At 40.2% G+C, this 25,370-nt stretch overlaps 1 protein-coding gene across 2 annotated transcripts in view; it reads left to right on the plus strand.

The window, feature by feature from the left end:
- Cth (Cystathionine gamma-lyase) overlaps window positions 1-19,995 on the plus strand; it is a 31,484-nt gene extending 11,489 nt beyond the window's left edge. The window contains exons 2-6 of one of the 2 annotated variants that reach the window (XM_070110057.1): window positions 1,763-1,959; window positions 16,664-16,754; window positions 17,389-17,653; window positions 19,329-19,680; window positions 19,790-19,995. In XM_070110057.1, coding sequence (XP_069966158.1) covers window positions 1,763-1,959; window positions 16,664-16,754; window positions 17,389-17,653; window positions 19,329-19,680; window positions 19,790-19,940 — 1,056 coding nt within the window. In that variant the 3' untranslated portion in view covers window positions 19,941-19,995. The remainder of the gene's footprint in view (window positions 1-1,762; window positions 1,960-16,663; window positions 16,755-17,388; window positions 17,654-19,328; window positions 19,681-19,789) is intronic. The other variant, XM_036357668.2, reaches the window with a different exon arrangement.
- Window positions 19,996-25,370: the final 5,375 nt, after the last annotated feature.

The raw sequence follows: 25,370 nt of genomic DNA on the forward strand, positions 1-25,370 counted from the left end.
TTTTGACATTCCCATGTTACAGTGCGAAAATGTGCGAAATCGGAATACAACCGCGCCTACCTTTCCATATTTCAATTCCGTCTGATATATTCACTTTCCAGTATACAAATAAAGCACCAATTATATATCGGGATGAAAATTTGCACGAATATTGCCTTTTTTGGATGCCATCTCAAGTCTAAAAATTGTCAAAATCGGACCATAACTATTCAAGCCCTCAGATACCGGAAATGCGGACCCCAAAGCCCATAGCTCACTTTCATCGAAAATATCGGTCAATGTGTGAAATATATTATAGAAATTAAGATCCTTTCCTCATAATAATATGTCTGTATGTCAAAAATTGATTGAATCGAGTCAATATTTCTCTTAGCTTCCATATACCTAATAAAATATTTTCGAACTTCCGGCTGACTTTATACCCCATACATATGTATATCGGCCAATATGTCAGTATCCTTAATTAAATTGATCTGTGCTTAAAATGGATAAAATATGGGAAAACTTGCACTAGCTCTCATTAAACTCATAACAGGATTTTCAAACATCTAGTTGCCTTTACTCCTTATATATCGTTGACAGTATGGGAGATAGCTTATCCGGCTTAATTCCTTGCAAGTTGTAAGAGTATAAAATGTTCGGTTTTACCCGAACTTAGCACTTCCTTACTTGTTGTTGTTAGGTGTTGTTGCTGGGCCGACAAAAGTGAAGTAGGCAAAAAATTATTTGTTCACTTATAATTTATTTATTTTTATTATTATTTGAAAAATGCTTTTGATTTCCACTTTCTTATCTACTGCGTTTTGGTTTTTATTTATATCACTTGTTGTTGCTTTTTTGCTTAATTGATTTCCGTCGGGTTTGTTTAAATATTTACGGAGCGAGCTAAAAAGATGTCCGCACTCTTTGACACGCTCTTGAATTCAAAAGAAACACTTTCTACATCATACTTGACAGTGTTATCTTTGGAATGAAGAGAATATTAACCGCAGTGAGTGACATAAACGAATCGTTCTCATTTCTATGGCAGTTTGATGATATGAAAGAAGATGAACTCAACGCAGCTGCGAAAAATTTTGCAAAAAAGTATTCCGTTGATGTATCTGATAAGTTGTTCAATGAAGCTAGCAGGTTTTCGATGCAAATTTTGAAACCAGTCATACTCCATACAACTTATTGAATGTCATCAAGACTCGAAAATTAGGAAGACGTTTCCCAAAAAACCTGCAACGCTTTGAAAATATTTTGCACTTTACCAGTTTCTGTTTTAAGTGGTGAACGGTTCGTTTAGTGTTTTAGAAATTTTCATCGATCATGCTCGATCACAGGGCAGGATTTCAGGACTAGTTCTACTTGTACTATGCCTAGGACAAAATTATCCCTATATTCCGGTATATTCTGAAAAAGTATTTTTGGCTGAAAGTATCTGAATGAACTGATTAATATATTTTTAATTTTGAAATCGTACAAAACAAATTGTGTCCACCCAACATCAACAAAAATGCAAATTTAAAAGTATGTGATAAGAACATAAAACGCTACGTCGTATTTGACTTATTCTTCAAAAACAATGAGGTATTAAGTGGGAAGATAGTAAATAAAATTCATAAAGTATTAGAAACATTCCCGTAGGGAGGGGGGCCCACATTTTTGCCCTGGGCCCGCTTTTTCAATCGGCGGCTGTTTCTAATAAGACGATATGTATGTATACCTAAAAATTTGTCTGGATTATTAATATTTAGTCACTTCGTTTCGTTTTCAGGGATACGAGTATTCTCGAAGCGGAAACCCTACCCGAAACGTGTTAGAAAACTGTTTGGCAGCTTTAGATGATGCAAAGTATGGTTTAGCATTTTCATCTGGACTAGGCACAGCAATGGCGGTGTTCTCTATGTTGTCTACCGGAGATCACATTATCATTGGAGATGATGTCTATGGAGGAACAGCGCGTTTAGTAAGGTAATGTTTTGAAATTCCGTTAAAAAAAATCAAGAAGCTGATCTTGAGCATTTGCCTACAATATTATGGGTATTTTTGGAATTTAAATATCTTTAAAGATAATATGCATCCTTCATTTTTTATCTAATTACGTACGTTTCTAACTGAATGATTTATCAAATGCATTATATTTAAAACCTCCTTAACAACTAGATATCGTAGGTCTAAAATTAAAATAGTTTCCAATAAATTGCACATAATTTCAATATAAGGGATACTGAACACAAATTTTCATTTTTTTTAAGTTGGCAACAATAATGAAACTTCAACTGAAACTAATTCGCAATGCTAAGTCTGAGTTTATTAGGTGAACAAAACTATTATACTCTGTAGCAACATGTTGCGAGAGTATAAAAATGTAAAGTGTAATAATTAAATAAATGTGATTTAAAGTCACTTTAAAACATATATATATATTCCAAAAGTTTTATTATGAATACCTTAGCCTTAACAACCATATTCAAGTGAAAGATTCTTTAAATGCAACAGATGAATATGATTAAAAATACAACGAAATTTAATAATCAAATTAACATAAAGATAAAATTGTGTCAATATATGTTCTTGTGACAACCAGGGAAAATAACGTAAACGTCAAAAATAGTAGTTTTTGCTCAAAGTAAACCGTAAGACAGATATATTATATTATATCTATTATGTTTCATTGGAATCCACCAATCAACATTGAACAAAGAAAAGTTGATAATATTGAGCAAATAGTTTCCTCGCTACAACAACAACTACAGTAATAAAAGTATTGCTATTGACTTTTATATTTAAATTTTTGAAAGTAATTTGTCATATGAGATATTAACAATGCTAAATCTGGTCTAAAATGTTGAAAAGATTGCCGTTATACCTCGTTGTTGAGGTATCCGTAGAGAAATAGATATACAAAGTTAGCCAGCAGAGAAGTGTCGAATTGAATACAGCTTATATACCACTGTTAATTATAATTATTACAACAGTGTAAATGACATTTTCAACTTCAGAACTGCTTTCAGTTCAATTCATCTGCGTGGGGTTGTAAACCATAATAGGGGTTCTTATGGTATATATAATTTAGTAATATGAAGTTATATAGGGAAGCAAATTTTTACCAGCCATTCAATAAGATACAAGACTGTTGTTTGGTACACAGAATCACTTGGGGAGGGGCATCTGCAGTTAAAATTTTTTAAGTGGGCGTGGTCCCGCTCCTAATGGGTTTAATATGCATATCTCAACAACCCCGCCCACTCCCCATATAACGGTACTGTTAAAAATTACTAAAAGCGCGATAAATCAAGCACTAAACACGCCAGAGACATTTAATTTTATCTCAGGGATGGTATGAGATAACTTAATAGGAACCGCGTTCAAAATTAGACAGTGGGCGTGACACCGCCCACTTTTAGGTGAAAACCCATATCTTGGGATCTTTTGTACCGATTTTAACCAAATTTGGTACATGACATTCTTTTTATATTTCTATGTTATGGTGCGAAAATGGGCGAAATCGGATTACAACCACGCCTATTTTCCATGACACCATTTTAAATTCCACTTGATTCTTTCACTTTCCACTTTGCAAATCAAGCAACAATGATTGTATCGGAGTAAAACTTTGCGTTTAAAGTATGCCACCTTGTGACCAAAAATTCTCTAAATCGAACCAAAAATGTTCAAGACCCTAGGTACTGAATATGGTCAGTACCTATAGTTGACTTTTTACTGTAAATATCGGCCATTGTGTAAGATATATAATTAAAATTCATATAATTGAATAAATAATCGAAACTATCGATAATAGTATGTCTTTTTGTCAAAAATGGGTTGAATCAAATCAATAGTTCTTATAGCCCTCATATATCTAATATAAATATTTTTGAACTTCCGCGTGCCTTTATACTGCATATGTGAGTTATTTCAATGAAAATGAGAGAGCGTGTTTTACTCATAACAAGGTATCTTTGTGCCTAAAATGAATCAAATCGGGTGAAAATTTTCTTTAGCCCCCATGTAACTAATTTCAGGATTTTCGAACATTCGTCTGACTTTACTCCCATTTGATTTGTGATGGTATGTGAGGTACCTTAATGAAACTATCGATAATAGTATGTCTTTGTGTCAAAAATGGGTTGAATCAAATCAATAGTTCTTATAGCCCTCATATATCTAATATAAATATTTTTGTACTTCCGCGTGACTTTATACCGCATATGTGAGTTATCTCAATGAAAATGAGAGAGCGTGTTTTACTCATAACAAGGTATCTTTGTGCCTAAAATGGATCAAATCGGGTGAAAATTTTCCTTTTCCCCCATGTAACTAATATCAGGATTTTCGAACATTCGTCTCACTTTACTCCATTTGATTTGTGATGGTATGTGAGGTACCTTAATGAAACAGTAGGAGCATTTTATTAGTCTGTGGCATGTTGGTAGTATGAGGTGTTGGAAAAAATTAATAAAACCGGGTTAATACTACCCTCAAATTCTATATACTACTTAGAATGCTTTTATTCTAACCAGTTTTATGCCGAATATGTCGGTCAGTGAGTATATATATTTTTTTTTATATATACAATTTCTTCAAAATATGTTCTCTAGTATAGCTGAGCAATGTAAAAATTAATATATTTCTCTATCCCAAATATATATATGATTTCCGTCTTTCCACCTGACTTTACACCGTTCCGGTTGATCAACGTGATATTTTAACGAAATTATTTCTTAAAAATTATGTGGTTTGACGCTGAATTAGAATGAAATTAGTATATACTTAGTCTAAACCTCACAACTTCATATAAGCTTATAATATAAAATTTAGGCACTTTGGTACAGTTAATATCACATTCATACTTATGTATATCTCACTTCAAGCAATAAAACTGAGACTAAGTTTATGACCTTTAATATAAGTCAAGAAGAAACCAAATTTGATTGTAATTTAATCACGATATCATTTAATAATGGATGTTTAATTCTTTCTCAACATTTTTTAGTATAAGGTTTGAAGGAATTTCCTGGTCTTTGATTTTTCCAGCCCACATGTACTACATATGGTATAATTTTTTTCGTCAATTTGAAAATTTAATGAAATTACATGGACAGTTTTTCTTAAAAATAATCTATATCGCTGCTTATGAATGAAATTGGTCTAGACCTTTGTTTAAACCTCATAACCCTAATATACTGATTTCCGCTCCTCTGGTATAACAGCAACCTCATATACCCCAAATATTAAATCTAACCCCTTTGGTTCAGTTTATATCACATATACCATGTTTGAGTTAAATAGCTTCTTTTTATAAAAGTTAACATTTCGGAGAAAAAAATAGTATTGATACAAAATAAATCTATGATCAATAACATAAGTTAATAAGATACCAAATAATAATCGAGTAATGAATGTTGAATTCTTTCGCAATATTTTTATACTTTCGCAACATGTTGCAACAGAGTATAGTTTTGTTCACCAAAGGGTTGTTTGCATCACCTAAAACTAATCGAGATAGATATAGATTTCTCAGTGGTTAGGTATATTTTCTCAGCTATCATGTTAAACTTATTACAAAATATAACAGACAACAATGTAAAAAAGTTTCTTAGAGTGCTGGACTTTGTATAGCTGTGGGCTAAAGACCCTTTTTATGTGGTTATAGATAAACTGTGACCCCATCGGTTTACATGCTACTGTCTATTATTTCAGTTTTGCGACACATTTTAATATGAAGGTCATGAGGTGAACTGTAAACTCAAGAAAATTACATTTTTACCTAGCGCCGTTGGCAGCTTATGAAAGGTTTAGATATTAAGACAGAAAGTAGAAAATCTACATACCTGCTCTACATATGTGTATACCATACTTAATTATAATACAATAACCTTGTTAATTTAGCCTTCATGAGCAGACCTTCCAAATAGGTACCATATATCCCTGTTTTAAAAAGCGTTAGACAAAAGCAATTTACGGAGGGGTTTTCCGAGCACTGCATTTCAATACAATGATATAAACTACTAATTTCTAAAATATAAATATAACTAAATATTATGTATTATTATGTTAGTGAAAGCTAAGTAATATATAGGTATACAAAAGTACGTAAGCTGTACCAACATGTTGCAAAAGTATAATAAATATCAGTACACTGCGTTCGTAGTTTCAGTTACACTAGATGTCTTTACCAGCAAAGTGCTTTATTCTAACTAATTTTAGTGTATTAGTTATATAGTGTTTAAAGCATTATTATATACAGTTACGAGCAAAACCGTATTATATACAGTGGCGAGCAAACGCATATACATATGTGCACCAGTATACCATAGTACCTATACACTGAACAGGAAAGGAGTAATAGCAAGGAATTACAGTGAAAGAGAGCAGCACCTAGGATCCAACTTTTAACACCCGGACGGACTGAATTATATAAGTATTATCTCTAAGTATTTTATATATTAATCCATTTATTATTAATTAATTATGCCTAGATTAAGTAGAAAATCTATATCACTAAGTAGTCTTCAGAATAGAAGACGTATGAGAGTTCTTCGTGCAAACTCTTTATATAGAGATAGTGAGCAGTCACAAAATACTGTAAGTCACGCTAATCGTAGATTAGATTCCGATGTACGTCTGTCGGAACAAATTATCAATACAAATCAACATAGAACCAGGCGGCAAGATTCCCAAATCCGCTCTGAAGAGCAAATAAGAGCTATTCGAGGTCATAGGTGTCGGCGTGAAGACCCCGAGGTTCGATCTGTTGAGCAAGTTGCAAATACTGTTCAACATAGAACAAGGCGGCAAGATCCGCAAATTCGCTCTGAAGAGCAAATAAGAGATACTCGAGGGCATAGGTCTCGGCGTGAAGACCCCGAGGCACGTTATGATGAACAAAGTCGGAACACTAGGGATCATAGAGAACTTCGCGCAAGAAATCCTGAGTATAGGAATTTAGAGCGCATTCGTGATCAAATGCAAAGGGAACATGCAAGAAGAAATCCTAAAATAAGGAGAGAGGATCGTGATAGAGAAACACAACGTCGACAGCTTAGTAGGAGGGGTATTCAATTCCCACAACAGCCGGTTCTGCGATACCGGAATTGACCCGGATTTTATTCGGCCAAGGGCTGTTATTTCGGCGATCTAACCTTGTTTGGATCGGTAAGTTTTAGATTAAGTTTGTCGTCATTGGAGCAACGCCTAGCAGCAGGGTTGCTCCGTATCCTTTGGACCCGTGCTGGCATCGAGTCCAACCCGGGCCCCGAGGAATTCTACTGCTGCGTATGCGCAAAAAGGCTCCATCTAAATTCCACCTCGGTTAGGTGCAATACATGCAATGGATGGAGCCATCTTAAGACCTGCTCAGGCCTTAAGACACACAGGGAGTGGACCACGAGTTACGTGGCCCCATGCTGTCAACGCAATAATGCGACATCTGCCTCAACGGCTGTGCAACCTGCACCATGTTCGCGCACTGCGCTGCCACTCCAGTCGAGTGGCCAAGATAGGTCCTCCACGGTCCCAAGGAGCTCACACAGACAGCATAACTCCCAATCGCGAGCGGGATAATGGTGGAGGCCTAGCCTTCATATTGCACAACACCGTGCAATATCGTCTAATCGATGTTGACATCGACCGCAGGGACACCACCCTAGAATGTCAGGGTATAGCTGTCCGGTCAGGCGATGTCGAGCTCGAAATATTTAATATATACATCCCCCCAGTTACATGTTGGCCAACAGGATATCACCCGAATATAGATGCGCTACTTCGTGGTGAAAACCGTCTGGTGCTAGGCGACTTTAACGCGCATCACGATCTTTGGCATTCCTGCCTGTCAAACGATCGTAGGGGGATGGAGCTGGCGGAACAGATAGACGATTCTACATTCTGCACAATGAATGACGAAGCCCCCACCAGAAATATGGGCACCTGTAATAGCTCGCCAGATATTACCATCGCTAGCGGTGGTCTGATAAATAGTATAACCTGGCGACCTATGCTAACTCTTGCATCAGACCATCTGCCCATAATTATCTCGATCGAGAAACCTCCCGACTTTATTTCTGTGGACAACCGCACTTATGTTAACTTCAACAAAGCTAACTGGGTCGGCTTCACAGAATTTACTGAGAGCACCTTCAACGCACTATCCATTCCTACGGACGTCATCGTTGGCGAGCGTCGATTCCGCAAGGTGATCGTTGCTGCTACTGCTCGCTTCATACCGGCTGGAAGAATCGCGGAACTCCGCCCCAATTTCCCAGCCGAAGCAGCTGTATTAGCAAATGAGCGCGACACCTTACGCCATGCCGATCCCTGTGATCCCCGAATAAGGGACCTCAATTTGGAGATTCGGCAAATGGTAAACCATCATAAGCGGACAAAATAGAGCACCTGAAGTCCTGCAATCCTCCCCAGAGGTGTGAGTAAGCTTTGGACTACTGTCAAGGCCCTGTCAAATCCGAGGAGACATGACGATCGGGTTGCAATTCAATTCGATGGCCATGCCTCCTCGGACCCGAAGAAGTGCGCGAGCTACTTTAGCCGGCAGTTTATACTGCACCCTTCGACCGACAAGCCCAAACGATGTGTTACCCGACGGCTGCGCAAAATGCCAAAAGACTGCGCACCACTTATTTTCACCGATGGGGAGGTTCAGAGTGTCATCAAAAAGGCGAAATCGTCTAAATCCATCGGCCCTGATGGAATAAGCATGCTGATGTTAAAACACCTAGGCCCAACGGGAGTAAACTACCTCACCAAGGTCCTCAACCTGTCGATATCCACTCTTCAAATACCCGATGTGAGGAAAGTCGGAAGAGTGGTCCCACTGCTGAAACCTGGGAAACCCGCCAACAAAGGGGAGTCTTATCGCCCGATAACTCTCCTTTCCCCAGTAGTGAAGACCCTTGAGGCCTTGTTACTCCCGTCATTCACCCACCACCTGAGCCTAGCAGACCATCAGCATGGCTTCCGTAAAGTGCACAGTACCACCACAGCACTTAGCGTCATAAACGCCCAGATAGTTCATGGCCTGAACCAGAAGCCACCCTGCGAGAGGACGATCCTGGTAGCGTTGGACTTGTCAAAAGCTTTTGACACAGTCAATCACGCAACGCTACTTGAGGACCTGGAACAATCAACGCTCCCTCCAGGGCTGAGGCGGTGGACCATGAACTACCTGAGCGGTCGACACTCATCCGTACTATTTCGAGGTCAAAACTCCAAACTCAGGAAAATTAAACAGGGGGTTCCGCAGGGCGGTGTCCTCTCCCCGCTACTGTTTAATTTCTATATTTCAAAACTCCCCCAGCCACCAGCGGGAATTTCAATGACCTCGTACGCAGATGACTGTACGATATTGACGTCGGGCAATGGAATCGATGACATTTGTTTAAAAGTAAACGGCTACCTCTCCGATCTTTCTCGCTTCTTTTCTGCAAGGAACCTAACACTCTCCCCCACCAAATCCACAGCGACCATCTTCACAAATTGGACGAAGGAGTACATACTGGACCTGAACATTTCAGTCGATGGCACAAAAATTCCGACAGTAAATAACCCTAAAGTTTTAGGCGTCACTTTGGACAGTGTGTGCTCTTTCACTCCTCATACGACCGCGATAACTGCCAAAGTACAGAGCCGCAACAAAATCCTCAAGTCGCTTGCCGGCAGCTCATGGGGAAAAGACAAAGAAACGTTGTTGGCAACATACAAGGCAATCGGCCGGCCGGTCCTCAATTATGCAGCCGCAATATGGTCGCCTGGATGCAGTGACACGCAGAAGAAGAAGCTTCAGACTTGTCAGAACACTGCACTCCGGACTATCACGGGATGCCTCTTGATGTCTCCAATCGAACACCTACATAGTCAGGCCCGTATGCTTCCGGTTAAGGAACATAACGAGCTCCTCTCCAAGCAGTTTCTGCTGGGATGTTTTCGCAGAAACCACCCCTGCAGTTGCCTGCTTGAGCCGCCTCCTAGGAACATCAAGAGGTCCTTCCTTGACTACGTCGACGACATTAGACAGTACGCCGACCAGACTTCGGACGCAACTAACTTCAGACAGGCACTGACCGCCATTCACAGTGGAGCCATTAACACCTTCACCGACTCCCTCTCAGTGAATGGCGTAATACGAGTCAAACCACCACCCATTGCAGACACAGAGCTCGAGTTGCCTCGCGAATCTAGAGTGACCCTCGCGCAACTTCGTTCTGGATACTGTAGCAGGTTAAACTCCTACCTATCCAGAATAGACCCTGACATACCAAACACATGTCCTGCATGCAATGAGTCTCCGCATGACACTAACCACCTCTTTGTATGCCCAACAAACCCCACTCATCTAACACCCCTCTCCCTATGGTCCGACCCCGTCGAAACAGCTCGTTTCCTGGGCCTTCCGTTAGATGACCTCGACGACAACGAATCTAGAATTTATCACCCAAACGGGGATTAGATAATCGTTACAACAACAACAACAGGGGTATGAGGGAAGAAATTTTGAATCAGAGACGTCTTAACAAAGTCAAGTTCGTCTTCGTAGAGATAACCCGCTCAATAGGCAAATTGAAAACCAAAGGCAGTCCCAACGAATCCGATCAACGATTGAAAATAATGTTATTGAAACTGATATTAGTGGCAGTTTAACAGATTTCAAAAACATTTATTTCCAAAATATAAATAGGGGCCCTACTGAAATATGTATTTGATTTCATATGGTTTTCACACCAAGTTCGGAAATTAAATTTCGAAACTATTGCGCAACGTCACCCGAATACTGCATCCGTCTTCTATTTAATGCAAAAATTTCCTTCGGAAGATGGAAATTACAATTTTTGTGCTACTTGCAAAAATGCGATTGTCAAAAAGAACGTTCCAAAAATATGTTAAGCTAACGGTCTAGACATTCCTGAAATACCGGATTGTTTGAAAGATTTAACCCCAATTGAAGAACGTCTCATAATGCCTAGATTGCCTTTTATGACAATCCGTCCGTTACGATATCAAGGTCAGAGTTTGCTCAAAGGTGCTGTTAATATACCAATTTCTGTTAACAATATTGTGACATCGCTACCAAGGTCCTTTGATGAGGCTCATGTGATACAAATTCACTTAAAAAGGCGTTTGGAATACAATCATGATTACATGATCGATACCATACGCCCCGCAAAGATTATGGAAGCTTTGCAATTCTTAGTGAACACCCCTCTGTATCGTGAGCACAATATACATATTAATGAAACTGGATTTCAGAATTTAATAATCAAGAAGAAGTTCCGTTTGTTTCATCTGCAGAGGATTCCCGATTGGTTCAATCTTTTCATGCGGCACTCTCTCAGGTAATAATATCCGCACGGGTCTTTTGCCTTCAGAGCTAAATTCAGGCGGTCAAGAAACTCTTTTGGACAATATTCCTGTAGAAAACGTAGACTATAACCGTTTAGTTATAGCGCCAGGTGAAGGACAAAGACCAATTGACATAATTCAAGATAATAATTCAGAAGAGTTGTCATTTGGAACAATATACGTTGGGCAGAAACGTACATGCTCTGAAACATATAGCAAGATAATACGTTCTGAAATTCGCCGTTTTGACAGAAGAGCGTGTACCATTGCTACAAATTAAGAATAGTACATCCATTTGCCGTAGAAAGTTTTCAGATCGCAACCGAGTTACGGCCCAAAATCTATTAAACGAAAACTGTGTTCAAAACTTGATTCAACACGATGATGGTTACAAGGTTTTGAAAGGCGTTAGATCCTCACCTGCGCACTGGGAAGCTGAGAATAAAAAGGCAATGGCTATGATTCGCCAACTTTGGGCTTCCAACCTTCTTTATCACTTTATCGGCTGCATAATTTCAGTGGGTTGAGCTTTTGGTCATCCTCTCTAAAACTGTTGAATATAAAGATATTTCGGAAGAGCAACAGGTTAACAACCCAAGATAGATATCGCTTAATTCGGTCAGACGCGGTTACTTGTGCTAGATATTTTGACTACCGCTATCGACAAATTCTTAAGCTTTTTAAAGATAACGCCGGCATTTGTGGAGAGCATTTTGTCACAAATGTCTACTGGAGAGAGGAGTTTCAACAGAGAGGTTCCCCGCATGTACATGGCATGTATTGGCTTAATAATGCTCCCAGGATCAACCTTCAAGATCCTCAGACATTCCCTGATGTCATTACTTTTATTGACAATTATATTTCTACAGATGGTTCGGTCAGCCACTTATAAACTTATTTGGGTTATCAAAAGCATAACCACAGTCGGTCTTGTACTAGGGAAATAAGAGGACAACAGTTTTGTCGTTTTGGTATACCATATCCACCAATGCCTTCAACGCAACTACTGTTACCTCTTACAGAAACGAGTCAAAACTCAGAAAGACACAAGGAAAATTTTTTTAAAATTCAAAACGTTTTAAATTCAGATATGAGATTTTGAACATTTTCTGTCTGATAGTAGAATAAATATGTCTTTTGATGCTTAGATCAAGTTTAACAAAACCCAAAATTTTTCTAAAAAGAAAATGACAGGATCGTTTATAAACACTTATAATCCTCTGATTTTGGAACTTAATAGAGCAAATATGGATATCCAATATATACTGGATGCATATGCTTGCTGTTCATATATAATTAATTATATTAACAAGTCTAACAGGGGAATTTCTAGGCTCTTCAATGAAGCTATATCAGAGGTAAATGCTGGAAATTATAATGTTAAGCAAAAACTTAAACATATAGGTCACAAATATATATCAGGCACAGAAATATCTGCACAAGAAGCAGTATATGGCTGCATTGGGCTCCATCTTTCGGAAGCAAGTAATGCAGAAATATTTATAAATACCCCTCGACCTGAGGAACGTGTTCAAATGGTAAAACCTAGAGCGGAACTTCAGAACCTTCCTTTAGGTTTTGCGGCTGTCCAATCTAAGCGAGTTGGTTTTCGTTCGACCCTGGGTCGAATCAGGTCTTCTCGAATTGTTTCCGGGAAATGCGCACGTAGAAGGGCCGTGGCTCTTTCCTCCGCGCTGGAAGTATAGGTCCCATCCGAACTTTTAATTGCTAGAAGTGTGTCGGTCTTACCCCTAGCCAGAGCCTTATGCAGCCTTGCAGCCTCTGGCGTTGAGGAGACACTTTCACAGAAATTTCTGAAGCTCTTCTGCTTTGCTGACCTGATCTCCTTGTTGTAAGCAGTTAGGGCGCACCTATAGTTCTCCCAGTCCCCGGTACGCTTAGCCCTGTTAAATAGCTTGCGTACCGTTTTCCTTAGGTCTGAGAGCCTACTCAACCACCAGGGACAATTGCGGTTCTTGGTGGTCGTCTTTAGGGGGCAGCTACTGTTGTATGCTTCTATAATGGACTGATTTAGCGCAGACAATCTGCTCTCCAGTCCAGAAGCAGTGGCACTGCTGTCCAGCTGCCCCTCCTATTGAGATTTATTTCAAGCGTATCCCTAAAGGTGGCCCAGTCCGTGTTTTGGGGGATACGCCTGGGAGGGGGTTGCCTAACCTCTACCCCTAGTGCGAATCTTATGATGCGGTGATCCGACATGGAGGGTTCCGATGACACTCTCCATTGCCCGATCAGCCCTGTCATGAGTTCGTTACCAAGAGTGATGTCAAGCACCTCCCTTCTTACACTGGTTATAAAGGTGGGTTCGCACCCCACGTTTACAATGCTTAAATTACTACTTACTATAAATTCAAGTAAAGACTCACCCCGTGTATTGCAGTCCGTGCTGCCCCATTCAGTGTGATGGGCGTTGGCGTCACATCCCATGACGAGGGGCAGGTTGTTCCTCCTGCAGTAATCCACGAGGCTCCCGACGGCCTCTGGGGGTGCTGTCAGAGTGTCTCCCGGAAAGTAGGCCGCTGCCAGGACGAAGTCCGCTCCTTCGTTACATTTTGCCTGCACAGCGACCAGGTCTTGTGTTAGGAACTCTGAAATACAAAAGTAATCAATATCGTTCCTAATTACTATACAGGTTCTGGGTCTCTCACTTGAGAGATCCCAGATTACCTTGCTATTCACCATTTTGAGGCCTCTGACCTCTCCTTTGTAGATCCATGGCTCCTGGATCAGTAGAATGCCCAGACCATCCGCTGTGAACCTGCTCGCGATGACGGCCGAGGCGGACGCCGCGTGGGAAATTTTGATTTGTGGACCCACTAGAGGATCGGTTCCATGAGGAGCTCCTCATCTTCACCGTCCTCCGCGTTACCACCCGCTAGGTCCCTGAGTCCCTCGAGAAGCTCTTGCGTGGAGGGTAGCGCCCCCCCTTGTTCGCCAGCCTTCTCCGTAGGGACCTTCACCGTGGTTTCGGCAGTTGCCGCCTGCTCCGCCGTGCTGGTGTCGGGATAAGTCGCAACCTCATCTACCAGCATTTTCTCAGGACCACCGCACTGAATCTATAATTCAGTCGGAAGCTCGCTCTCCTGACGAAGTTATACGCTTCGTCATCGATGCAGAGATTGAGCCCCCACCCTGAATCCTCGACCGTGCTGGTGACTACTCTCCAGGCCGATATGCTAAGGCCCTCGTTCTGGTTTTGTATGAGCCCGAGAGCAAACTCATATGGCTTACCTGCGCACCTGGGGAGGAACACTGTCATGCTTTGCATGGGTGGTATGTCTTCCACCTTTTTGGCGCAGAGGACGGGGCCCTTCCAGCTTTGGAGCGATCTCCCTTAGCCAGTCGGCAGACCTCTCGTCCTTGCAGTCCACCTGCAACATGCCTCCTTTGAAATATACTCCATGGAATAAGGCTTTATATCCGGATCCTCTGAATATCTCTTCCATGAGTAGATCTTGGAGCACAGTGAGCTCCTTCGACCCCAGTGTCTCCGCCGGGTAATTTAGAGGCAGCACAGCCATACGAATGCCTTTGAGGGCACCCGCATATCTGCGCTGTCTCTCCTCCAATCGGGGGGAGGGGGTTTGGGGCGGAGTGGTTGCCTCCGGTCCCCTGTGTATTGCTGCCTCTCTGCCGCTTGGCGGCTCCTGTGGCGTTAGCTGCCCACTCTTGCGCTTTGCGGCTTGGGTGGTCGAAGGCGCTGCTCTTTCGCAACCCCGCCTTGCGGCCTGAGTTGCGTTAACCGGCCGTTGGCTTCGATTTCCGCTGCTCTTTTTGCTGCTAGTCGCGGTATTGCCACCCATCCGCTTCTCCGAGGCAGGGGAGGCTTTGTTTTCTCTCACCCTTTTACGCGCCAACTTTTCTTCTTCCTCCGGAGTCTTCCCCTCCTGGAGGTGCCTGAGGTACCATTTGAGGCTGGCGCTGCTCATGCCTCTCCTGGGATCGTCCTGTCCGCCTGGACTCCCATTTGGTGGTAGAGGGGGTAGTCTGCCTGCCCTCTTCCGCTTCCGTTTGCGAACCCGCCCGGTAGATGCCCGTTCCGAGTCGCTCGAGTCCGAGTAGGTGATGCTGCTCGGGGGAGCCTCTTTGGGGTTCGCTTTTTCAGCGCCAGCCGCAGTCAATTTCACCTGCTGAGCGCCGCTGCTCGAGGGCAGCGTTTGGTGAGGGGAACGCGAAAGTCCACCGCGCCAGAGCTCCATGACGCAGTAAGGCCACCGTTACTTCCCAATGCGGCCCGGTATTAGGAAGGCTCCGTTAGAATGCAGCCGAATTTACCTCCTGGCTGCAAATCATCCAATGGGCACGGGAGTCGCATAACACCCTGGATTAGGAGGTGGCAGCTCTTGGTTGTCGCACGCATGCGGCTTCTGACAACCCGCGTGAGAGGTGCTAGGCAGCACTTCTCACATTGTTTGGGAGATGCCGAGAAGAATGCCTTGCGACCTAAGCCCCTGCACCACGGCAAGGTGCCTGCCATTCGCAGGAAATAAATTTAATACATCTTTTTATTCATCACTTCTCACCTATTGTTCAAAGGCAAAGGTGAAATTTGAATTTTTTGAAAAGTACTTATTTATTCATCAATATTTGTCCTCTTTAAAGTAATCCCCTTGGATATAATACACTTGTGACAACGGTTTTTCCAATCCTCGAAGCACTTCTGAAATGTGCTCTTCGGTATGGCCATCAGCTCTTTCTTCGATTCTGACTTGATCTCATCAATTGTGGAAAAACGCTTTCCTTTCATTGGTTTCTTCAGTTTTGGGAATAGGAAAAAGTTGCAGGGAGCCAAATCTTGTGTATTCGGTGGTTGGGGCATGATAACGGTTTTGTTTTTGGCCGAAAAATCACGAATAAGCATTGATATGTGAGCTGGTGCATTATCGTGATGCAGAATCCAAGATTTGTTTTTCCACATTTAAAATCGTTTGAGCCGTATTGCTTTACGTAAACGTTGCATAACTTCCTTGTATTATTCCTTATTAACTGCACGACTTTTTGGCAGCGATTCATGATGCCCCACACCGTTGTAATTAAAGACAACAGTGAGCAAAACCTTCACACAAAAACGTGACTAACCATTTCTGTTGTCAAAAACAAACTACTAATCGAAATTGGCTCCTAATGCACTTTACCACATGATAAACATATGTGTCCAATGATAACAAAACCAGCCCGCGAAAACAAAATTCACCTTTGCCTTTGAACACAACTCGTTTATAAAGTAAGAATTAATGCTGTTTATCTCTATTCGCTGTAATAAACAGTTCCATTTATATTTATATTATATTTATTTTATTTTTAGGCAAGTCATCTCAAGACTGGGTATTCAATTTAGTTTTGTAGATCCAACTGATTTGCAGGCTTTTGAATCGGAAATTCAGTCGAATACAAAGGTAACTATAATTTATCACCCCTTTGATGCATCTATAATAGAGCGAGTGTAACCGCTGTTCGACAACAGTTTATTGATTAATTGAATTGTCTGTGGCCATTTATGTTCATATTATGGAATATTAGCAATCATCAAAATCATTATTATCCGAATTTGAATACTTCGTTAATTTAAAATTGATCTCCAAAATTCGTTGCTCTTCAAAAACTTTTACCCCGGTTTTCAACTTTACTCAGTTAAATTTTATACGGACCGCGTCCGTACGTAATTTGTACAAAATCAGCATCGACCCAGTTTTGCTATTTATCCTTAATACGACCATCCGCAGGCAAACAAAATGAACCGTCTGGCTGTTAGAGACGGCTTAAAGCATTAAGATACATTCATTTGCTAATAACTAATAATGAATGAACTAAATAGGTTTATGAAGTCTGTAAAAACGGATAGTCATTTGATAATCTATTGTCTATAAAAATTGCCTAAAACAGCCTCCTTTAAGGAAGATTTTATATATCATTTAAATAATTTTATCTGAATAGAACATGAAAACACACGAACGAACATATTTTTGTTTTATAAATTATTATCAATGTAAAAAATTATTATAAAATTCATATGCTTATTTATTATTTCAGCTTGTGTGGATAGAAACACCTACAAATCCATTGACTAAAGTTGCTGATATAGAGGCTATTAGCAAATTTTGTCAAAATAAGAATGTTATATTTGCAGTTGACAACACATTTTTGACATCATATTTCCAAAGACCTTTGGAACTGGGTGCTGATTTAGTATGTTATTCTTTAACTAAATATATGAACGGTCATTCTGATGTCGTTATGGGTTGTATAACTACCAATTCGGAAGATTTGTACCAAAAATTGAAATTCCTACAAAATGGTAAATGCTAATTTTGTCTAAAAGTATATGTTTAGTAGGCTGGAGCGAAAAAATATATTTTTTTTTTACTTAGCCGGAGGGTCAAATTTGTCGATCATAAAAAAATAAAAATTTTCGAAAAACCCAGTCACTTTTAACGTAAAGTTTCGAGTTAAATTTCGTAACAAAATTTTGATAAGTGTTCAAGAAGCTGTGGAGAGTCCACTTTCTGGCCAATTAAAAGTTATCAACTTAAAAAAATTTGTTGTGGTCATTATTGGAGTTTTAAAAAGTCTTAAACGACAACATTTTTATACTCTCGCAACCTGTTGCTACAGAGTATAATAGTTTTGTTCACCTAACGGTTGTTTGTATCACCTAAAACTAATCGAGTTAGATATAGGGTTATATATATATAAATGATCAGGATGAAGAGACGAGTTGAAATCCGGGTGACTGTCTGTCCGTCCGTCCGTCTGTCCGTCCGTGCAAGCTCTAACTTGAGTAAAAATTGAGATATCTTTATGAAACTTCGTAGACATGTTTCTTGGTACCGTGAGACGGTTGGTATTGCAGATGGGCGTAATCGGACCACTGCCACGCCCACAAAACGCCATTAATCAAAAACAAATAACTTGCCATAACTAAGCTCCGCAATAAGATACAAGACTGTTATTTGGTACACAGGATCACATTACGGAGGGGCATCTGCAGTTAAAACTTTTTTTAAAAAGTAGGCGTGGTCCCGCCTCTAATAGGTTTAATGTGCATATCTCCTAAACCGCTAATGCTATAATAACAAAATTCACTAGAAGCAAATGTTTTTAGCACTTCTATTGACGGTGTGAAAATAGTTGAAATCGGGTGGCAACTCCGCCCACTTCCCATATAACGGTACTGTTAAAAACTACTAAAAGCGCGATAAATCAAGCACTAAACACGCCAGAGACATTAAATTTTATCTCTGAGATGGTATAAGATGACTTTATAGGAACCGCGTTCAAAATTAGACAGTGGGCGTGGCACAGCCAATTTTTAGGTGAAAACCCATATCTTGAGATCTGGTCAACCGATTTCAACCAAATTCGGTGCATAACGTTCTTTTCATGTTTCTATGTCATAGTGCGAAAATGGGCGAAATCGGACTACAACCACGCTTACTTCCCATGTAACACCATTTTCAATTCCATCTGATTCTTTCACTTTCCACTATGCAAATCAGGTAACAATGATTATATCAGGGTAAAGCTTTGCGTGAATAATGCAATTAAAGTATGCCACCTTGAGGCCAAAAGTTGTATAATTCGAACCAAAACTGTTCAAACCCCTAAGTACTAAATATGTGGACCCCAGTGCCTATAGTTGACCTTCTACCGAAAATATCAGTCAATCCACAAAGAAATCTCAAACGAGTATACCATTTGACTTTGCGAGAGTATAAAATGTTCGGTTACATCCGAACTTAGCCCTTCCTTACTTGTTTTCTTAAGAGTTAAAATAAAATATGAGTCAAAAACCATCAAATTCGGTATTTTTTTTATATAAATGTGAAGTTTAAGCCAAAAAAAGTTTTAACTCGAATTTTAATTTAAAAGTAAGTGGATGTTTACCAATAAAATTCTTTTTTTATAACCTAAAAATTTTACCCTCAGGCTAACAAAAAAAGATTATTTATTCGTTCCACCCTAATTTTTAGTACATTTTTTTCTTTGTTTTGTAGCAACGGGAATTGTACCCTCTCCGTTTGATTGTTATCAAGTTAACCGTGGTTTGAAAACTCTTCCCCTTCGCATGGAACAGCATCAAAAGAGTTCAATCGCTGTTGCTAAACTCTTGGAAGAACATCCTTTTGTTGAAAAGGTTTTACATCCAGCGTTACCTTCTCATCCACAGCACCAGCTCTCTCTAAAGCAAACATATGGATACAGTGGGGTGTTTTCATTTTTCCTTAAAGGCGACTTAAAACATTCGAAAGCCTTTCTTCAGAATTTAAAATTGTTTGCGTTGGCGGAAAGCTTAGGTGGATATGAAAGTTTAGCGGAACTTCCGTAAGTAAATTCTTCTATTAAATATAAAATTAACTAAAACTAAAAATTAAATTTAAAGATTCAAATTAAAACATGAAATTGTGTTCAACCTCAATTTATTAATTTTTAGGTCAATTATGACTCACGCTTCAGTACCAGCAGAAGAACGAAAGAAGCTGGGAATAAGCGATTCGCTCATACGCCTTTCTATTGGACTGGAAGAAACAGAAGATTTAATTGGAGATCTAGAAAATGCTTTGAAAATATCTATGACTTTGTAGGATTATGTGTTAATTTGTATGAGTCAAATATATAATTTTCAGTTGGTATATAATACATGGACACAGTCTACCTAAACATGGATTTCAGTGAAAATGTAGAATTTTCCTGTTGGCATTATGTGCGCGTATATGTATATATTTGCTTTTGAACAAAATGATATAATAATTAAACTTACGAAGTAGTCACAAACTGCTTAAAAACGCTTACGGATTAATAAAACGGGGAATCAAAACTATTAAACTAAAAGGGATGTTTGAAAGTCACTTATATCTTTGCGCAGACAGTCCATTAAAACCATTAAAATAGTTAAATAATTAACTAATAAATTAATTTTAATTTCACTCACCGTTTTCTAACGAAAAAAAGGAGTTGATTTAGGCGGGTGCTCGAACCGGAGATCTGATCGTTAGCGAATGGTAATGCGAAAAAGCGAGCGGGATCCCTTTTTAGTCCCTTATATAGTATCTATTGATGTCTTCATGGTAGTGTTATCGTGGTGATGTTGTGTATTATGCGTGTTGGTGTATTGTGATGTGGAATGTATGGTAAGTAGGTGTGGTGATGTGGATGTGAATTGATGTGGTGAATGTGGTGTGACAGTGTCTTATGGTGAGGGGGGAGGGAATGGTCATTTAGCCATCCCGGCCCCTATAGGCAAATGATTAGCCTAGTAGTCGCTGTAGCTGTTGTAGCGTTGCCAAACGTTGAAACGACGTGGTTGTCGTCTAGACTGACGACGCCGTATTGATATTCCATTCCGCGGGTGTACCGCACGAGTTGCGTTTTAAGGTCTCGTTGCGCGGCTACGAAGGGTAGGTGGGCGACCAACGTCGCGTCTCGAGGTGCGATGAAGTAGTGTGAGGTGGTTTGCAGCAAATTTGCCATAGACACGTGGACTCACACGCTTGAGTCGCATGCGAATGAGACAGGTAGTTTAGACAATGCCCGTGTGCTTGCAGGCGGTGTGGGCGCCGACATATGGGACATCGTATACGATGTTCCTCTAAAGGCAGTGATGATAGCATCGATGGTGGTCGCGTGCCACCACGAGGAACTGGTGCTGATAACAGTGTCGTTACAGGGGTAGTTGCAGCTGCAAATCGGGGCGTTGGGGTAGGCCCCGTGCGTGGCACGTTGGTAGCCGACCGCACAGTTGGCGTTGGAGTAGTTGGCGTATCCACTTCCATGTTAATCTGTATTAAAGAGTTGTTTGATGTCATATAAGGGATATGGATGATCGTGGCATGAATGGGTCGTCGTATTGATCAACCAATTTTTATTTGTTATTTTTAACGGTTATTAGCGAGTTTTTCGGTCTTTTTCTTCTTTATTTGATTATTTTATTATATTGCGGTAGTATTAGTTGATTGTTCGCGACTTGCTGTGTCGCTATTAGCGGCGGTTGGGAGAAAGCATATCTTCACGAGCGGTCTGGTTAGCGTTCCGCTTTGCGTACGAAGATCAACCACTCGTAGGTGACCGTCGGAGCCGTAATGTAGCTTTTCTATTCCAAGCCGCAATTCGGTAGGGGGTAGACAATCATCATGGATGATGACACAATCTCCAAGTTTTGGTGCTTGTTCAGGAGTCTTCCAACGGTATCGTTTATGAAGATCCTTTACGTACTCTTCGTTCCATCGTCGGCTGAAATCGTGATGGAGAATTTTAATTTTTTCCCAGTGATTTAATAAGGATAGCGACTCCACGCCTGGCTCAGGTATGGCCAGAATGGGTGTTCCTTTGAGAAAGTGCCCTGGAGTTAAGACTGTGAAATCTGAGGAATCTTCGAGAGGGAGGTAAGAGGCCGTAAATTGAGAACGGCTTCAATTCGAATTAATAATGTAGTGAAACTTCATAATTGAATTTGTAATTTCCAGCTTCTTTTTTTTTTAAGTGGGATTTGAAGCTTTTTACAGCTGATTCCCATAAACCACCCATATGAGGAGCGCTTGGGGGGATAAATTGTCAATTAATGCCTTGGGCGCGTACTTTTGTACAATCTCAGGTGAGACTTGTTTGATAAAGTCCACAAACTGTTTTTCGGTGGCTCTTTGAGCGCCGTTTGATATTTCTCGGCTGAAGTAACGCGCTTGAGTAGATGCGATAAGAGCGACCTTTGCTTTTTGTAAGTCTAGGTGCGTCACTGTATCGCATTGAGAATATAATGAGGGAACTCCCTTTACTTTAATTTTAATTCGCTCTATACACTTTAACATATAGGTGATTACTCTGAGGGTTCGGGAGAACGAGAAAATCCCTCAAGGATGTCAGTATCCTCCATTGCTGTGTGAAAGAAGTCGATTTTTTGACTTTCTGGGGCTATTATAATGCGCATGGGCGATTGTGGCCAAGAATCGGGAGATTCTGTTAACCATCGGGGACCATTCCACCAGCGGGTGGTGGTGGTAAGGTGCAGCGGTTTGCACCCTTTTATACCTAGATCGGCAGGATTGTCACGTGACGCCAAGTGGCTGATCCCACTAGGTCAAGTATTTGAGACGTTCGATTGGAAATATACGTCTTCCATGCATATGGTGGTTTTTCTAGCCAGGCTAGAACAATTTCCGAATCAGACCACATATATAGTTTGTATTTTGCTATGTTTAAATGCATTCGCTCCATGGATACTAGTTTGGCTAGTAGTAGCGCTCCACACAGTTCAAGTCGTGGTAGACTTTTTGTTTTTAAAGGAGCTACTTTTGCTTTTGCTACTAGTAAGGGGCTTGTGGTCGCAATGTTGCTTTGTAAGCGTACGTATATAGTGGCGCAATATGACTTTTCAGAGGCGTCACAGAAGCCGTGTAGTTCGACTTTGTGCTCTGGGGCATAGTTTACCCATCTAGGGATTTGTATCTGTGAGATATCATTTAGAAATGGTTTAACTTGTTCATCCCAGTCGGTTCCATTTAACCATAATTCTTGTATTAGGATTTTGGCTTGAATCATAATTGGCGAAAGCCATCCTGCGGTGTCGAAAAGTTTTGCCACAGAGGATAGAATTTGGCGTTTTGTTATGGCGGATAATGCTGATATTGACTCTGTAGTATATGAAAACTGGTCAGTTATCGCATTCCATTGGATCTCCAGAGTTTTGTTGTACTTTCCTTTTCGAACTTAAAGAAATTAGTGCCCAACAAATTTTCTTTTGGTATATTTTTTAAAATATTAGGGTGGTTCGCCGTTATCTTTTTTAACGGAAACCCTTCGGTTTTGAGGGCTTGTGTCACTTGTGCTAGTGACTCGTATACTTGTGAAAGAGTGTGACTCCAGACAGGATATCGTCTACATACTTCTGAGTTTTTAACACTTCGGTTGCCAGAGGAAATTCTGACTTTGTGTTTTTTGCCAATTCGTGGAGTGTTCGAATGGCTAAATATGGAGCACAGTTGACGCCAAAGGTAACTGTTTTTAGTTTATAGTCGCGTAGTGGACTATTGGGAGATTTTCGGAAAATAATTCGCTGAAAATCTCGGTTGTCTTTATGTACGACTATTTGTCGATACATTTTCTCAACGTCCCCATTGAATACGTATTTGAATATACTCCAATTTAATATAAGGAGCATTAAATCTGGTTGGAGTGTTGGTCCCGTAAATAGAATATCATTTAGGGAATTTTCTGACCTAGTGGATCTTGAGGCACTGAAAACCACTCTGACTTTTGTTGTTTTTTTTATCTGGTTTGACTGCTGCGTGATGAGGCAAGTAAAATTAGTAATATTTGCCATATATGATTTTTTCGCCTGCGCTTACTTCCTCCATGTGGTCTAAATGGAGGTATTCTTGTAACACGCCATCGTATTCTAGCTTAAGCTCACCTCTTTTAAGTAAGTTTTTTTCCATACTTAAAAGCTGCTGTATTGCAGAGGTGCGAGAATGACCTAAGGCGAGTGTGTTAAGGAATTGTTGTTTTAATGGTAGTCGTACGACGTACCGACCATTATCTGATCTAGTAGTTGTGCCTTTGTAAAAGTCTTCACAATACTGATCTTCTGGGGTTGTAATTGATATAGGGGGGAGCTCTTCTAACTCCCAAAATTTCTTTAATTGTGAATTGAGGTATTGGTTTGAGATTTCCTTAACTTGAGTGGTCATGGTGGTAACTGTGTGAAACCTTTTGTCAATACTTGCTATTTATGTGATAGGTTGGAAGCATGTTTGTTAGTTGCGGTAAGACAATAGCTTCTGTTTTAATGCGCTTATCCGTTTTGGGGGAAGTTATGGTAATGGGGCAGATTTTCTTTGAGTTTTGGACTACTCTTCCGCCCATTCCCGTGATTTCAAATTTGGCATGTTTTGTTGGCAGTTTTAACCTATTTTGTGCCTTAGACGCTATAAATGATCGTTGTGATCCTTGGTCTATTCCAGCATGGAGCTTCTTGGCGATTTTCGGGATTTTATATTTCGTGATTTGCTGTTGTAATTAGCCCTTTTTACTATTTCCCCTTTCTGCTTTTTTATATTGGGTAGTTAGAAATTCTTTCATATGCTGCCACGTTGGTAACGATTTTTCTGGTAATGCGGCGGTGCATATGTTTACCAGTATAGGGTTCCAGCTGTCTGTAGGAATATTTTGTGTCGATAAAACCGACAAACAATTAGAAACAGTGGATTTTAGTCTAATAAATTCTTCACTTGTTTCTTTTTGAATTTTAGGCAAGTTCATTAGTATCGTTACTTGCTTATCGACCAATATGCTTTCATTTTTCATATCTTGCTTTTAGAGCTTCCCAAGCCAGATTGAAACTATCGTCATTTAGTGCGAACTGTTTGACTATGACGTCTGCTTGACCTTTTGTTTTGTATCGGAGGTGATACAATTTTTGTGCATTTGATAATTTTGGGTGGTTTATGTAAACGGCTTGTCCCGGAAGGACGGCCATTGTTCATAACCACCATGAAAGATTCTGTATCACATGTGGGCACCTTGAAATTGATGCCTGAATTTGACTCTTGACATTGAATTTGTGGCAGCTCTACTCTCGGATGTGGGGTAGGTGTAATTGCTTTAATTAATTTTATTTGATCCGAAATCATGGCTTTTGATTCTTCAAACTGGTCTACGCATTTTTCGTACTTGGCGTAAGCGGAGGATTTCAAATTTTCAGGTAGATCTGAGTCGTCAGATTCTACTATTGCGGCATATGCAGCTTGGAGACGTGTCCAGAAATTATCAAGATTTTCCTTTTTGATTTCTAATACCAATTCAGAATTGTCCTGAATCGGCGAAGGTGAAAATCGAGTACAGTACCGTATTAGACTGTCACTTTTAGAGATAAATTTGGTGTATGAAATATCTTTCACCCGTTTTTGTTTTGTATCACCTTGCTTTAAGCTTGTAGCTTCTGCAAGTGTACATGGACTCGTTTCTTCATTCCATTCATCATTTTAGGTACTTTTAGAGACTGTGTTGTTTTGGATTCTTTTGAA

This window comes from Bactrocera oleae, chromosome 5, assembly GCF_042242935.1.
Source record: "Bactrocera oleae isolate idBacOlea1 chromosome 5, idBacOlea1, whole genome shotgun sequence".
NCBI lineage: Eukaryota > Metazoa > Arthropoda > Insecta > Diptera > Tephritidae > Bactrocera > Bactrocera oleae.